This window comes from Macaca nemestrina, chromosome 8 (assembly GCF_043159975.1).
Source record: "Macaca nemestrina isolate mMacNem1 chromosome 8, mMacNem.hap1, whole genome shotgun sequence".
NCBI classification, from domain to species: Eukaryota; Metazoa; Chordata; class Mammalia; order Primates; family Cercopithecidae; genus Macaca; species Macaca nemestrina.
Genome location: NC_092132.1, coordinates 5049348 through 5064306, shown reverse-complemented (window position 1 = coordinate 5064306; position 14959 = coordinate 5049348). Strand labels below are relative to the sequence as shown.

Genomic DNA, 14959 nt, shown 5'->3' with positions numbered 1-14959 from the left:
ATCACTTGAGGTCAGGAGTTCAAGACCAGCCTGGCCAACTTGGTGAAACTACATCTCTACTAAAAACACAAAAAGTTAGCCAGGCATGGTGGTGGGCACCTGTAATCCCAGCTACTCGGGAGGCTGAGGCAGGAGAATCGCTTGAACCCGGGAGGCAGAGGTTGCAGCAAGCCAAGACCGCGCCACTGCATTCCCGCCTGGCGACAGAGCGAGACTCCATCTCAAAAAAAAAAAGGGAAACACCAAAGGCTAAGGTAGCCTAGAAAGGTGGGACAGAAGCTGGATCTTGAGATGAGACCTCAGATGACCAAGAAGCAGAGGCAGGCCTCTCCAGGAAGGGGCGGCATCTACGCAGAGCAGCGGAAGCAGTGACCCGCACAGAGCAGGGGTGGAGAGGGGAGCACCTAAGGCACAGCTATGCCCCACATTCAACATCGCAGAGTGGTACCCACACGCTTGTCTACGTCCTCCACTCAGCCAACAGGAGGGACAGGCATGCTACCATCAGCCTCATTCTGGAAATGCGGCTAACAGGACCATGCCACAAAATGTCTTTCCGTCACCACCTACTTGGTACTGAGAACCTGCTATGTGCCAGGCCCTGGAAATGAAAGAGAAAACCCAGGCACTGCCTTGTAGAGACCATACCCTGATTAGAGAAAGAGACCGATAAACAAGCCATCACCATACACAGTGGCAAGACCTCCTGTGGCACTAAGTCAGAGCAGCCCGAGGCAGCAAAGAGGAGACCCAGGAGCCCCAGCTTAGGCAGGCTTTCCAGAAGGGACAGCCAAGCCAGAGCCCAGAGGATAAATGCTCCGGAGCTGAGGAGGCAGGAGGGGTGGGAGAAGTCAGCACGGCGTGCCCGGGGAGGAAACGGTGTGTCCTCACATCTATGGCAGATGGCAGGAGCATCCAGGAAGCCAAAATTAGCTCCTGACAGCAATGCGACTCCAGCTGAGGAGGAGAAGCGGCCACAGATGAAGCCGAGCATGGGGCAGAGGCTCCGCCACACAGGCCCGCAGGGGCCACACAGGGCCACTGGGGCCAGGGGCGACAGCAGCCACTCACGGATTTCTGAAAAGAGAAGCAGGTGAAGACTTTTGCTTCAGAAAGAATGGGCGATTTTGTAATGAATAATGGGCACACAATTACCATGGAGTTTATTTGAGGGAAGGCAAAAACGTTTTCCAGTTGCTAAGCTGGGAGGGCAAGGTAAATTACAGATGTGAGAAACGTTTGCCACGTAGACTGTAATTTTCTGTTATTCAATATTAACTTGCTTGTTCAAATATCAACAAAACTCTATAACCAATTAATTAAGTTCAGAGTACCAGATGGAGGCTTTTATGCCAGAGAAGCACTTTCTACCTTACCTAAATTGGTCCCAAAAGGAGGATGGGTAGGAAAGCATGAAATTAAGGTAGTATCATTAAATTTCTCAAAGACTAAGAGTATATGAAGTTTTTAAAATAAGACACAAATAAACAACATTTTTAAAATAAAAAATGATTAAATGAACCACATTAAAGTTAAGAACTTCTCTTCATCCAAAGCCACCACTAAGAGGTAAAGGCAAACAAATTATAGTATGGGAGAGGATGGTCGTGCCATGTGACCAACAAAGAGCTCACATCCCGGGTATATATAAAGAAGTCCCCCAAGTCAGGAGAGATGGGGAAGGGGAGGGAGAAACAGAGATAGAGACAGACAGAGAGAGAGAGAAGACAACCAATGGGGGAAAAAAGGGCAAAGACCTCATACAAAAGAGGATATACAAGTGACCAGAACATTGGAAAAGTGCTCAACTTCACCGATCATCAGGGAAAAACAAATTGAAACCCCAATGCTACACTGTTATATACCTCACTCTCACCACCAGAATGAGTAACATGACTGCAAATACCAAGTAAAGGCAGGTGAAATGAATCTATGCCATTAGAAGTTGAATGGTGGTAGCCTTAGGCAGAGAAGTGGGTAGACATCTGATGAACAACTTCAATCCTCATGACAACTCTACAAAATGGTGGTGTCTGTGGCAATAGCAATAGTGATGGTGGTGGTGGTAGTGATAGTGGTAGTGGTAGCAGCAGTGATGGTGATGGTGCTTGTCCGAGGATGGCAGTAATGATGGTGGTGGTGGTGGTGGTAGTGATGGTGGTGACAGGGGTGATGGTGGCAGTGGTAATGGTGGTGGTTGTGGTGGTTCTAGTAGTGATGGTGATGATGGCGGTGGTTGTGTTGATGATGAGGTGATTGTGGTGGTGGCAATGGTGATAGTGATTATGGTGGTGGCGATGATGATGGTGATGGTGATGGTGATGGTGGTAGTGGTAGCAGTGATGGCAGTGGTTATGGTAGTGGTGGTGGTGGTGGTTATGGTGGTGATGGTGGCAGTGGTGAGGGTGGTGGTTGTGTTGATAGTGGTAGTGGTGGTGGTGGGGGTTGGGGTGGTGTTTGTGGTGGTGGTGGTGGCAGTGGTGACAGGGGTGGTTGTGGTGGTTATAGTGGTGATGGTGGTTTTGGTGGTCACAGTGGAGAGAGTTGGTGGTTGTGGTGTAGTGGTAGTGAGGGTAGTGATGATGATGATGGTGATAAGTGGTAGTGATGGTGATGGTGGTGGTGGTGATGATAAGTGGTAGTGATGGTGACAGTGGTGGTGATAAAGGTAGTGACAGTGATTGTAGTGATGGTGGTGGTGATGGTGATAGTGGTAGTGATGGTGATGGTGGTGGTGATGGTGATGGTGGTGGTGGTGGTGATGGTGATGGTGATAGATAGTGGTAGTGATGGTGATAATGGTAGTGACAGTGATGGTAGTGATGGTAGTGGTGATGGTGATAGTGGTAGTGATGGTGATGGTGAGAGTGGTAGTGATGGTGATGGTGACAATGGTAGTGACAGTGATGGTAGTGGTGATGGTGACAGTGGTAGTGATGGTGATAGTGGTAGTCATGGTGACGGTGGTGGTAATGGTAGTGACAGTGATGGTAGTGATGGTAGTGGTGATGGTGATAGTGGTAGTGATGGTGATGGTGATAGTGGTAGTGATGGTGATGGTGGTGGTGGTGGTGATGGTGATAGTGGTAGTGATGGTGACTGTGGTGGTGATAATGGTAGTGACAGTGATGGTAGTGATGGTAGTGGTGATGGTGATGGTGATAGTGGTAGTGATGGTGATGGTGACAGTGGTGGTGATGGTGGTGATGATAGTGATGGTGGTGGTGACAATGACAGTGGTAGTGATGGTGGTGGTGGTGATGGCAGTGGTGGTGGTGATAATGAAAGTGGTAGTGGTAGTGATGGTGATGGTGCTAGTGGTAGTGATGGTGATGGTGATGGTGGTGGTGATGGTGATAGTGGTAGTGATGGTGATGGTGGTGGTGATAATGGTAGTGACAGTGATGGTAGTGATGGTGATGGTAGTGATAGTGATGGTAGTGGTGATGGTGGTAGTGATGGTGATGGTGGTGGTGGTGGTGGTGGTGGTGGTGACAATGACAATGGTAGTGATGGTGGTGGTGACGATGATGGTGGTGGTGATGGTGATGGTGGTGGTGATAATGGTTGTGACAGTGATGGTAGTGATAATGGTGATGGTGATGATGATGATGGTGGTGGTGGCGAGGATAGTAGTAGTGATGGTGGTGGTGGCAGTGGTGATACTGGTGGTTGTGGTGGTGGCAGTAGTGGCAACAGTAGCAGTACATTAGTTCATTTTGCACTGCTATAAAGGAATACCTGAGGCTGGCTAATTTACAGGGAGAAGAGGTTTTATTTGGGCCCACAATTCCACATCCTATACAAACATGGTACTGGCCTCTGCTTCTGGTGAGGGCTTGAGGAAGCTTCCATTCATGGCAGAGGGCAAAGCGGGAGCAGGAGGTCACACAGTGAGGGAGGAGAGGGGAGGAGGCACCAGCACTAATGAGAACTAACAGAGTGAGAACTTTCATTCATTCCCATGAGACGAGTACCCAGCCATTCATGAGAGATCCATCCCCATGACCCAAAACCTCCCACCAGGCCCCCCGCTAACACTGGGGATGATATTTCAACATGAGAGGTGGAGGGGACACACACCTAAACCACAGCAAGTAGTAGAGAACAAATCCGAGTGCTTATGCGCCAAGCACTGTCCCAAGCGCTTCACACATATCTCATTTAATTCTCAGTTAAATCACTGAGATGTAGGTACCATTCTTAGCGTCATTTTACAGAACAGCAGAGCCAGACGGTGCCCTCCCCAGAGGTCCAGATGCCCCGAGCTCAGAGACTCCAGCACCGGAGCCAGGCCACTCCTCTGAGGTCTCAGTTGCCGCTCCTGGGTACTTCTTCTCAACTTCTAGGCCACACTAGTCCAACCTCTTCACAGGCTGCCCCAGCCCAGGGCAGGAGCTGCCTCCCTCCTCACACCTCTTGTTGCTTTAATTATCTTTGCCTCTCAAACGCTTCGCACTTGTCGGCCATTGTTCATAGTGATTCTTTCTGTTCCGGTGTGGCCTGTCTCCTGCCTGGACTTGGAATGACATGAGGAGGGACACAGCCCCGACAGCTGTGATCCAGCTTGGCTTGGGCTGCTATGCCACTAGTTCCCTTATCCCAGAGGCAGTCCGCCTGTGTTTTTATTGTTGAAAATGCAGGTGAGGCTTGCAGTGAAGGCTTTCACACACAGGTTCTGTGATCAGTGAGATCCACCGCCGCCTTCCCCTCCCACCCCTGGCTTCCCCTCTCTTGGCCAAAGACCTGGCACAGAAAAGGTAACCCCTCTGCATTCCCACTGCTCTAGGCGCCTGCCCAGGCCCCTCTGTCTGGTTTTCATTGTTGGGGTACTTTTGGGTGCTGTGTTGCCTACTCTCGGGGAACAGCTTTTCCTTAGTCCTCCCGGAGTCCCACTTCCACTCTCGCCCTCCCTCTAACCCAGCTTCCACGACACTTGTAGCCAATGCTTTGTTGCGTGGGGTTGAAATGATTTCCTTGTTTCACAGGGAATGGTTTTATTTTCACTGTTTCTTCATACTTTGTTGTTCGGGGGAGATTTCAAGAGAAAGAGTAGAATAAAAATGCTACTCTTCTGCCATCTTTGTGCAGAAACCATGCCAAGTTAACAACTTCCAGCAGGTTCTATACCGGGCCCTGGCTTCCCAGGGGATGGGACCACCTCACTGTGAACTCCTTAGGGCTGAAGCAAAGCCTTAGATGAGTGCAAGAACCACTCCTCGGGGGCAAGGTAGTAAGATGAACACATCAGACTTGCATTTTTAATAACTATTTAGCATATAACAATTTGCCACTTATGGCCTCGCTCAATAAAAAATATACTTGTTATTCCATGTTGTGTGACTAGCACTGAAAGGAAAGAGGAAAAAAAATCCCACCAAAAAGGGAAGGATTCAAGACAAGAAAAAATAAAATGAATGTGCACCGAGAAGCTACAGGGTTCCTGCTCCACCCCCACTCCCTGCTCTAGGCACACCTGGCCCTCCTGAGCAAGAACACAAGGTGAGCTGCCCCACGGCTCCAGTCCCATGACCACGCACACAAATCACTAAAGGACAGGCCTGGGTCACTCCCCAGGGCAAGGCTCCTTCCAGGGCAGACACGGACCCACCAGGAGAATGGGTTAGACAATGCAGATGCAAAGCTTCATGCTTTACTTCCTACAGACACAGATTTCTATCAAAATCAGTGGAAGAAATACGGGAATACAAGACACCCTGAAATTCTCCAGAGTGGTACAAGCCCAAATTCACCCTTTCTTACACACTCCAAACTCATCCTCTCATGACATAATTCTTTGCCTGCAAATTCTCCCAAGCTCAGCCCTGGGCCTTCCCTCAAGTTCTGGTTAGTTCCCACAGAACTAACCAGAGGGTCTGTGGCTCTACCCCTAATAAACTTGGTTTTTCACATTAGAATGTCATTAGCATGTGGAGGGAGCCCTCTGTCAGGAAGTAACGTGCGATTAGTACATCCTCTACTGGAAGCTTAACCAGAACCAGTCAAACTCCCATTGTACACCTGGTTCATCTCACCCATACGTCAGAAGCACGTAAAACACCCCCAAAAGCCTGCTGACTTGCTTTCCCTGTTTCATCCTCTGTCTGGTCTCACTAGTCTACAATTTCTCTCACTGTATTACATTACCCAGTTTTATTTCCACATATTACCCTTGATACCTTTCCCTCCTCCTATACAATACATTCCCCCTGATCAATGCACTCACTAGCCTCTGACACACCAGGTGTCCTGCCAACCACAACCTCCCTAGTTCAGTCTTGTAATGTATGTGCTAAATACTACCTCCCCTATTTATCCCAGAGGAAATCGAGGCACAGTAGTAACAGTTCCCCAAGGGCAAATAGCTAAGCTAGTAAATGGTGAAGTCCTAATTTCAACACAGGTCCCCTGACCCCAAACTACGTGAGCTGGATGCATTACGGGTGGGATCCCAAACAGACTCCTTCCGGGCCTGCTAATGCTTCTCTCCCATTCATTGAAGAAATAGTTCTGCTGAGTAGCTGATGGATGTTGAGGCCTGCGAAAGGGCACTGGGGATACAGAGGTGTGTACTTGGTCCCACTGTCCGCTGCTGAGTGTCTTTCATGAAGAACCGGTTTCCCACTGTCATGACGGCACCAAGCCTCCCCGAGGCTCCTGCACTCAAGCTCTCAGCCTGTAAGCCCTCGCCTGACTTCTACTGACTTTCACTGAATCCACAAAGAAGCTTTTAGAATCTCTGGAAACGAAGTATTTAAAGTATCTCGTCTACAAGTAAACAATACAAACATTCCCAGGGTCAAAGCTGCTTACTACCTACCTTTAGTGGTGAGAACTTTCGAGGTGACCTCCAGTTTCTCCAGTGGTTCCATTCCAATATTTTCCAACTTAATGATTAGTTGCTGACTTTCTCCATTGTAAAGCTGGACAGATACATTAGTAGATATTTCATCACCAGAAGAAGGTTGCAATGAATGTGCAGATCTAAAATAAGAAGAAGAAAGTTAAAGAAGAAATAAGGAAGAAGCCAAGGCCATTTTAGAATTACTCACATCAGGCAGAAAAATCGCCATACTCATGCATTTCAGAAAACAGAGACTAGGAAATCTTGGCTTCACACATGGAGTTCACTACCCAGCTATCAGGAATGGAAAGTGAGCCGCCACATGCCTCATGCTTTCCTCATGAAACACGTCCAGGTCTTTGTGTGTCATAAACATGAACACCCTCACTCAGCGTTCATTTCTCATGCGTATGTGAAGCATAAAAATACTTAATTACTAAGTTATGGAGGATAAAAATTAAACAATGAATTGATTCAAATAAACCATGAGGGCATTGTTCTCTCAAAATCTAAAAAATGTCATGCTTAGAAGTGCCTTGGGAAAATCCAGATTTAAGAGGAAAACGTATACCAACCATTCCAGCTGATAACATGAGAGCTGAGGTCAAAGAGAAACGAGAAGCTGTCCCACAGACCCCTTCCTACAGGTACAAACTGTGAGGAATGCCCACCAACACCTGGTGTCACACGAGGGCAGCTGGGCCAGGCCCTAGGGTCAGGCAGTATCTGTGGGGCTCCATCCTCACACCAGTCAGGTGAGGCCCTGGACTACAGGACAGGCCAATGCAGCCAAGCCAGACGAACGTGCAGCGCAGAGGCCAGGGCCTCCCTGAGGCTCCTGCACTCAAGCTGTCAGCCTGTAAGCCCTCGCCTGACTTCTACTGACTTTAGCTGAATCCACAACGTTAACTGTCCTGGTTGTGTCCTTCCCACCCCACAGGCTGCAAACAGTGGGTTGGGAAGGAGGTCACTGGTGATCACAGAGAAAATATATCTGGTAGCACAATGGGGACAAATACCAGTGGACGACAAATAGAGGCACGTGACAGGTGAGGTTAAACACACACATGGCTCCCTGGAGAAGTCTGGCCACAAAACAAAGGGGCAGCCAGAGGAGGTGGCTAGAGCGGGGAGGCCGACATGTTCTCCTGGGGCCTGAAGGTTTCCTGAGTACCCCACTGCCTTCTTCCTGTCCCTGAAGGATTTCCACAGAGACACACAATTAGTCCAACATACTTGAGCCAACATCGTGTGCTTAGTGCAACGAGAAATGGCTCATGAAGTCAACTAAGCGGACTGCGGACCACCCCACCCCAGACACTCTCCAGCAGTCTTTCCCATGCCCAGCTCCTCCCGGCCCTGCTCCCGGTCACAGCGCACAGGATCGGAGTTGGATCTGCTTCCCATGCCTTGGGAGCACTTGGTGTCACACACTACTTGGTCCGAAGGACAGAAAAGAATGTTCCAGACTCACATCTCTGCCATCCAAGGGAAGAAATGCTGCTTAACACAAGTCAAGCTCATAGCGCTGGGCACGTGTTTCCTGGGGACTTCCAGATGTCGACTCTGACAGAGGAGCTTCTGCGTCCAAACCAAATCTTGGTGAAATAATTGCCTCATAAATCAAGGTGAGCTCCTTGGAATTTAAGTATCTTTAATGCTCATGAGTCAAGAAATAAACTTCCTCTGTCAAGGAAGGAAAATTGGATTTGTGTCCGTGCCATAAAGGGCTTCTTCCCATCTTTTAGCAGGCAGCCTTTCTCAAGCAAAAGTTTGTAGTCAATATGGATTTACAGAGAAGGTATCAGGAAAAAAATAAAACATGGCCAAGACTCAGGATTTTGTGTCTCAAACAACAGGATTTTGAGACAAAACAAAACAATGCTTGACCGGAAAGTCACAGGGCCTGGGCCTGACACAGGCCCTGACGGTCCCAGCTGCAGCGTCCCAGTTGTCACGAGCAGTGGAGCTTGGGTGGGACTCAGGCTGGCACTGAAAAGGAGGTGAGTCCTAAACAGGCCATGGCACTAAAGAGTTGGCAGCAGGGACCCCACTCCAGCCAAGGTCAGGCCCCCAGGGAGGGGCTGCAGAGGTTGGGCAAAGGTCAGGTCCAGTCTCCTAGGAGGAGATGGGGACCAGGAGCTTCTTGGCAGAGAGAAACTCCAATGTGGGACTATGGGCAAACTGTGGAAGGTAGGAGTAAGGTCTATGCCAACGAGACTCTCTTGTTTAAGATGGCCCCTAATATGTGGTCTGTGTTAGATGAGTCAGCCCCTGGGTCTGAGCAGCAGAGGAAACTGCAAGGGAGAATCACCAGTGTCTGAAGCTTGGCACGCCTGTGTCCCCCGAGCACTCTGTGGGCTCAGCTGCCCTTCCTGTAGCTCTAGCCCTCCCCACTCCTGCACTGGACCAAAAGTTTTTTCAAGACAGGGACAATTTTCTTTTTTTTTTTTTGAGATAGTCTCGCTCTGTCACTCATGCTGGAGGGCAGTGGTGCAATCTCCACTCATTGCACCCTCCACCTCCCAGGTTCAAGCAATTCTCCTGCCTCAGCCTCCCGAGTAGCTAGGATTACAGGCTCATGCCACCAGGCCCAGCTAATTTTTTTGTATTTTTAGTAGAGATGGAATTTGGCCATGTTGGCCAGGCTGGTCTCAAACTCCTGACCTCAGGTGATCCGCCTGCCTCAGCCTCCCAAAGTGCTAGGATTACAGGCGTGAGCCACTGCGCCCGGCCATGACAGTATTTTTATCTCTGCATTATCAGCTCCTACCTAGCCAGGTACCTGGCACACAGCAGGTACTCACTAAGTATGTATTGAACAAATAAATAAGCATCTCAAACTTGAACCACTGTGCAACACAGAAAAGCACCCTAGCAGTAATCAAAATGGGCCTGGGACAGAGTGGCCTGCTGCGCACTTCACGGCTGCCTCCCGGTGAGCCTCACCCTGTGCAGTGCGTCTCTGCATGGCTGCCTGGCCATGGAGAAGGCGGGACAACGCATTTCCACAGGAGACACCATCAGGCCACCTGCTCCTGACCTCGGCCCTCGTCACTGTCAGTGCTCAAGGCACCACTCCCGCCAGGCTCCATCTGGGCACCTCTGACTCCCACCCTGGAATGCTCTCTGCCGCGTCCCACCCACTGCTTACCGGCTCTGCTCCTCTGCGTGTCTCTTCGGCAGAGGCCTTTCCTGAGAAGCTCCCTGCAAAGCAGGCCTCGCCATCTGACGCTGCTTCGCAGAGTGACCTGCCTTCTGTCTCTGAAGGCCTGCCTCTTCTGGACATCTCATCTCATCTGACCCGCTGTGTTTTCATCCCAGCACCAAATTCTCCTGCACCACGGTCTGTATTTGTTGGATTGGTTGACTCGTTGTTCCCTCTGCGTTTTCTTCCACGCTTGATTATCTGCCCAAGTGTTGTGGGTCTTGTCAGGCTCAGTAGAATACCACATCTTCTATGAAGCCTTCCGAACCCCAAAGACAGGGTCAACCTCTGCTTTGTTTTTATATGACAGGGCCAGTCAGCAAATTCGACTCTAGTTAGTCTGAGTACCTCCTTCCAGACTGTGAACTCATACAAGGGGAGCAGCCTAGGTTGAGGGCATTTTTTATTCATTGCATTTTTTATTAATTGCTAGTCCTATAGCACAGGGCCTAAAGCACATGGTAGGTGTCGATAAATGTTTGTGAGTAAATTTAATGAATAAGTCACTGGAATGTTCATATTAGATTAATAACAAGCAAAACTCAAAGAATAATCACATTTTATTTCAGGAAGTCACCTTAGAAAAATATATACATTATATACAATTTTTTAAAATAAGAAATAAAAAACAAACATTTTAACTCCAAATCGGTTCCACTGGACCCTCTCCTCCAGCCCCTGGTCCTCAGCAGGACCTGCTGGGATCCACATTCCTCCCTAGGGCCCAGGCTCAGTGCCGTGGTGGCCGCCCACAGCGGCACATCTTCTTGTTGAGAGGTAGCAGGTACCAGAGCATGCATGCACCCCGTCACAGCGCATCCACGGGACAATAAAAATGGGGCGTCAGAGGCATTATCTTTGGAAATGATTCTAAACACAGGAGAAAAATGTGGGGTGGGCAAAGAGAAGCAGCTAGAGGACCTGCTTTCTTCACTGCCTTTTACAGCTGGCAGGGACCTTCGGGGAGGCCTTATTAGCAGGACAAATGACAAAGTTAAAGTACCTCTTCTCAAGTTATTTTTCCCTTTTGGTAATAGCTGCCCTTAGCATTTCTTCGCCTTAAGCCACCCCCTGCCCTTTTGCTGGAGCGCTGGCTGGGGCTCACTAAGCTGGAGCCAGAGCCGCGATCTCCTTTATGAGCTCTCGGGGCTCACCTCCAGCTTTTGTTGGGCGGCTGGTGCTCTGTACAGGCCTGTACGCACGTGCCATGAAACTGTAGCTGAAGCTGCTGTCCTTCCTAGCCTAGCGCCCACCGGCTGCCACAGTTCTACGGACAGCAGTGGCAGAATTCAGCAGCCAAAGCCAGAGCTGGGAGTCTGCGCGTCTAGCTGTTCAAGCTAATGGGCTCAGAAGTGTCCAGGCCCGGGAAGTCCTGGTGGCAGGCTCAGCGGAAATCATGTGTCCATCCAACACTGAAGTCTTGCCAAAATTCATCTTTCTAAACAGTGTGTGGAGGTATAAAATCCACCTAGCTTAAGTATGCAATGCAATCATTTTTGGTAAATTTACACATCACTGATACCCAGTGTTTTTTTGTTTCATTTTGTTTTGTTTTTGTTTTGAGACGAAGTCTCGCTCTTTATCCCCCAGGCTGGAGTGCAGTGGTGGGATCTCGGCTTTCTGCAACCTCTGCCTCCCAGGTTCAAGTGATTCTCCTGCCTCAGCCTCCCAAGTAGGTGGGATTACGGGCGCCTGCAATCACGCCCAGCTAATTTTTGTATTTTTTTAGTAGAGATGGGGTTTCACCATGTTGGCCAGGCTGCTCTCGAACTCCTGACCTCAGGTGATCCGCCGGCCTCGGCCTCCCAAAGTGCTGGGATTACAGGCGTGAGCCACAGGGCCCAGCCTGATACCCAATTTTAAAACACTTGCAGCACCCCAAAGAGATGCCACAGGAGTACTTCCAATCAGTTTAGTCCCCACACCACTGGCAGCCTCAGGCAGCCAGTGAGCTGTGTCCCGCCACTAGAGACCTGCTTTCTGGATGTTTCACATCACAGGACTCACGCTCTGCGCCTCTCGCATCTGGCTTCTTGCACTCAGCAACTCGCCTCTGAGGCTGGTCTGCACTGGGGCGCGTGCTCCTTGGTCCCTTCATTGCAGAGTGGTGTTCCACTGCAGGGACGCACCGCATTCTGCTGACCATTCACCAGCTGACGGCCATCTGGGCCCTTTCCAGTTTTCTGAGTGTGGACGATGCTGCTAGGAACACTCGCGCACAGGTTTCTGTGTCAACATGTGTGTTCCATTGTCTTGAGCAGGTACCTAGGAGTGGAATTGTTGGGTCATATGGTAAACTTATGTGTAACTTCTGAAGAAACTGCCAATGTGTATTCAAAAGGGGTGTCCATCAGCATCCCTATCGGCCTCGCATGAGGTGTCCAGCGTCTCCAAAACCTTGCAGCCCTGCTCTCGTGAGCCCCCTGAGCCTCCAGTGTGAACTGGAGCCTCACGTGGTGCCAGTCCAGAGACTAAAGATGTCAACCATCCTTCCAGGTTGCTTATGAGCTATTTGTATACCTTGTGGTGAAACAGCTACTCCTATTTCTTGTCCATCTTTAAAATTAGGTTGTACATCTTCTTTTTATTAAGTTTTAAGAGTTCTTAATGTGAATATAAACTCTTTATCAGATATTTAATATGCAAATATTTTCTTCCAGTCTGTAACTTTCATTCTCTTAATGGTGTCTTTGGAAGCGTAAAAGCTTTTAATTTTGACGAAGTCCAATCTGCAACGTTTTCTTCCAGGGATCCTGCTTTTGGTGTTACATCAAAGAACTCTGCCCAATTCAAGGTCATGATAATTTTCCTTTATTTTCTTCTAGAAGTTATATACTTTCAGCTTTTACACTCAGGTCTATGATCCCTTTCCAGTAAACGTTGTCTGTGTTTCATTTTATTCCCCGATTATACGTCAGTGTCTCCACCTCTCCTTCCTCTGTCAGAAGACCGCCCTGCCTGCCCCTGTACCTGGCCAGTCCCCTCCCCCACATTGAGCTTGGTGTTGCCTCCTGGAAGAACTCTTCCCTGAGTCCGTGACCTCCCCCAGCACGTGGGACCTCCCCCATCAGAGTCCTGACGACAGTGCACTGTGATTACTCCACGACTTGTCAATTTCCCCGCTTGACAGAACTTCCCGTGAGGACAGAGACCAGGACTGTCATGATCACTGCTACAGCCCTAGCACCCAGCACAGCAACTGGCAAATGAAAGTGCCTATTAAACACATGAATGGGCTTTAAAAACATTTCAGAAAATCCCAAGACACGTTTTATAAAAATGGCCAAAAGGGTATCCGTTAAGTGTTATTCGTAAGTGCAAAAATTAAGAACAGGCTGGGCGTGGTAGCTCGTGCCTGTAATCCCAGCACTTTGGAAGGCGGAGGCAGGCAGATCACTTGAGATCAGGAGTTTGAGACCAGCCTGGCCAATGTGGCAAAGCCCCGTCTCTACTAAAAACACAAAAATTAGCTGGGCATGGTGGCGGGTACCTGTAATCCCAGCTACTCTGGAGGCTGAGGCAGGAGAATTGCTTGAACCTAGGAGGTGGAGGCTGCAATGAGCTAAGATTGTGCCACGGCACTCCAGCCTGGGCAACAGAGCAAGGCTCTGTCAAAAAAAAAACAGAGAACATCCCAAATTCCAATAGCAAGGAAATTAATGGGTATGCAATTTTGAGATATCTTTATGATACACTTTGTTGAAGCAATTAAAATTGGATTTTCTCCAGAATTTGTAAAAGCATGAAGAAAAGCTTACATTATGTGGTTATGCAAAAAGCAACCTATAATACTATATATGATGTCGTGTAATCTCAACTATTCAAATACTTATTTTTAAATAGGATGGATAAAACACTGGAAGGAAATATCACAACAAATCATTTATACTAATTGCTTCTGGGACTCATGAGATTTCTTTTTCTTTCTTCTTTATGTTTTCCTATAATGCTAAAAAACAAATAAGATCAAAACTATTTCTTAGAAGATAAGAGTTGGCTGAGCACGGTGGCTCACACCTATAATCCCAGCACTTTAGGAGGCCAAGATGGGAGGATTGTTTGAACCCAGGAGTTCGAGACCAGCCTGGGCAACATGGTGAAACCCCATCTCCACAAAAAATACAAAAATTAGCCAGACATAGTGGTGGGAACTTGTAGTCCCAGCTACTCAGGAGGCTGAGGTGAGAGGATCACTTGAACCTGGGAGGTGGAGGTTGCAGTGAGCCGAGATCACAACACTATACTCCAGCCTGGGCAACAGAGTGGGACTCTGTCTCAAAAAATTAATTAATTAAAATATAATATAATATAAAAGTTTAATTAAAATTCCCCCCCCCTTATTTTTTTTTTTGAGATGGAGTCTCGCTCTGTCACCCAGGCTGGAGTGCAGTGGCACGATCTCGGCTCACTGCAAGCTCTGCCTCCCATGTTCACGCCATTCTTCTGCCTCAGCCTCCCGAGTAGCTGGGACTACTGGTGCCTGCCACCACACCCAGCTAATTTTTTTTTTTTTTTTTTAAGTACAGATGTGGTTTCACCGTGTTAGCCAGGATGGTCTCGATCTCCTGACCTCATGATCCACCCGCCTCAGCCTCCCAAAGTGCTGGGATTACAGGCGTGAGCCACCACGCCCGGCCAAAATTCCCTATATTTTTAAGGGAATTCCTAAATTCCCTCATTTCGTTTTTCAAAAGAATTATGATTCCAAGGCTAATTTCACATTCTGTTCTGATCATGGTAAGAAAGATTTTAAGTTTGTTCTAATTCGTTTTAAGCAAAGCATATTGATGTTGCTTATCTTAAATAAATCCTTCACCTATATTCTAGTCATAAGAATTACAGGCTCTTTGTGCCATTAAAAAATATATATATATATAAATATATATATATATGACCAAAAAAAACCA

At 48.4% G+C, this 14959-nt stretch overlaps 1 protein-coding gene across 5 annotated transcripts in view; it reads right to left on the bottom strand.

Moving 5' to 3' along the window:
* LOC105488384 (trafficking protein particle complex subunit 9) overlaps positions 1-14959 on the bottom strand; it is a 724351-nt gene that overhangs the window by 539281 nt on the left and 170111 nt on the right. For all 5 annotated transcript variants that reach the window (XM_071067768.1, XM_071067767.1, XM_071067769.1 and 2 more), the window contains one exon: positions 6821-6984. In XM_071067768.1, coding sequence (XP_070923869.1) covers positions 6821-6984 — 164 coding nt within the window. The remainder of the gene's footprint in view (positions 1-6820; positions 6985-14959) is intronic.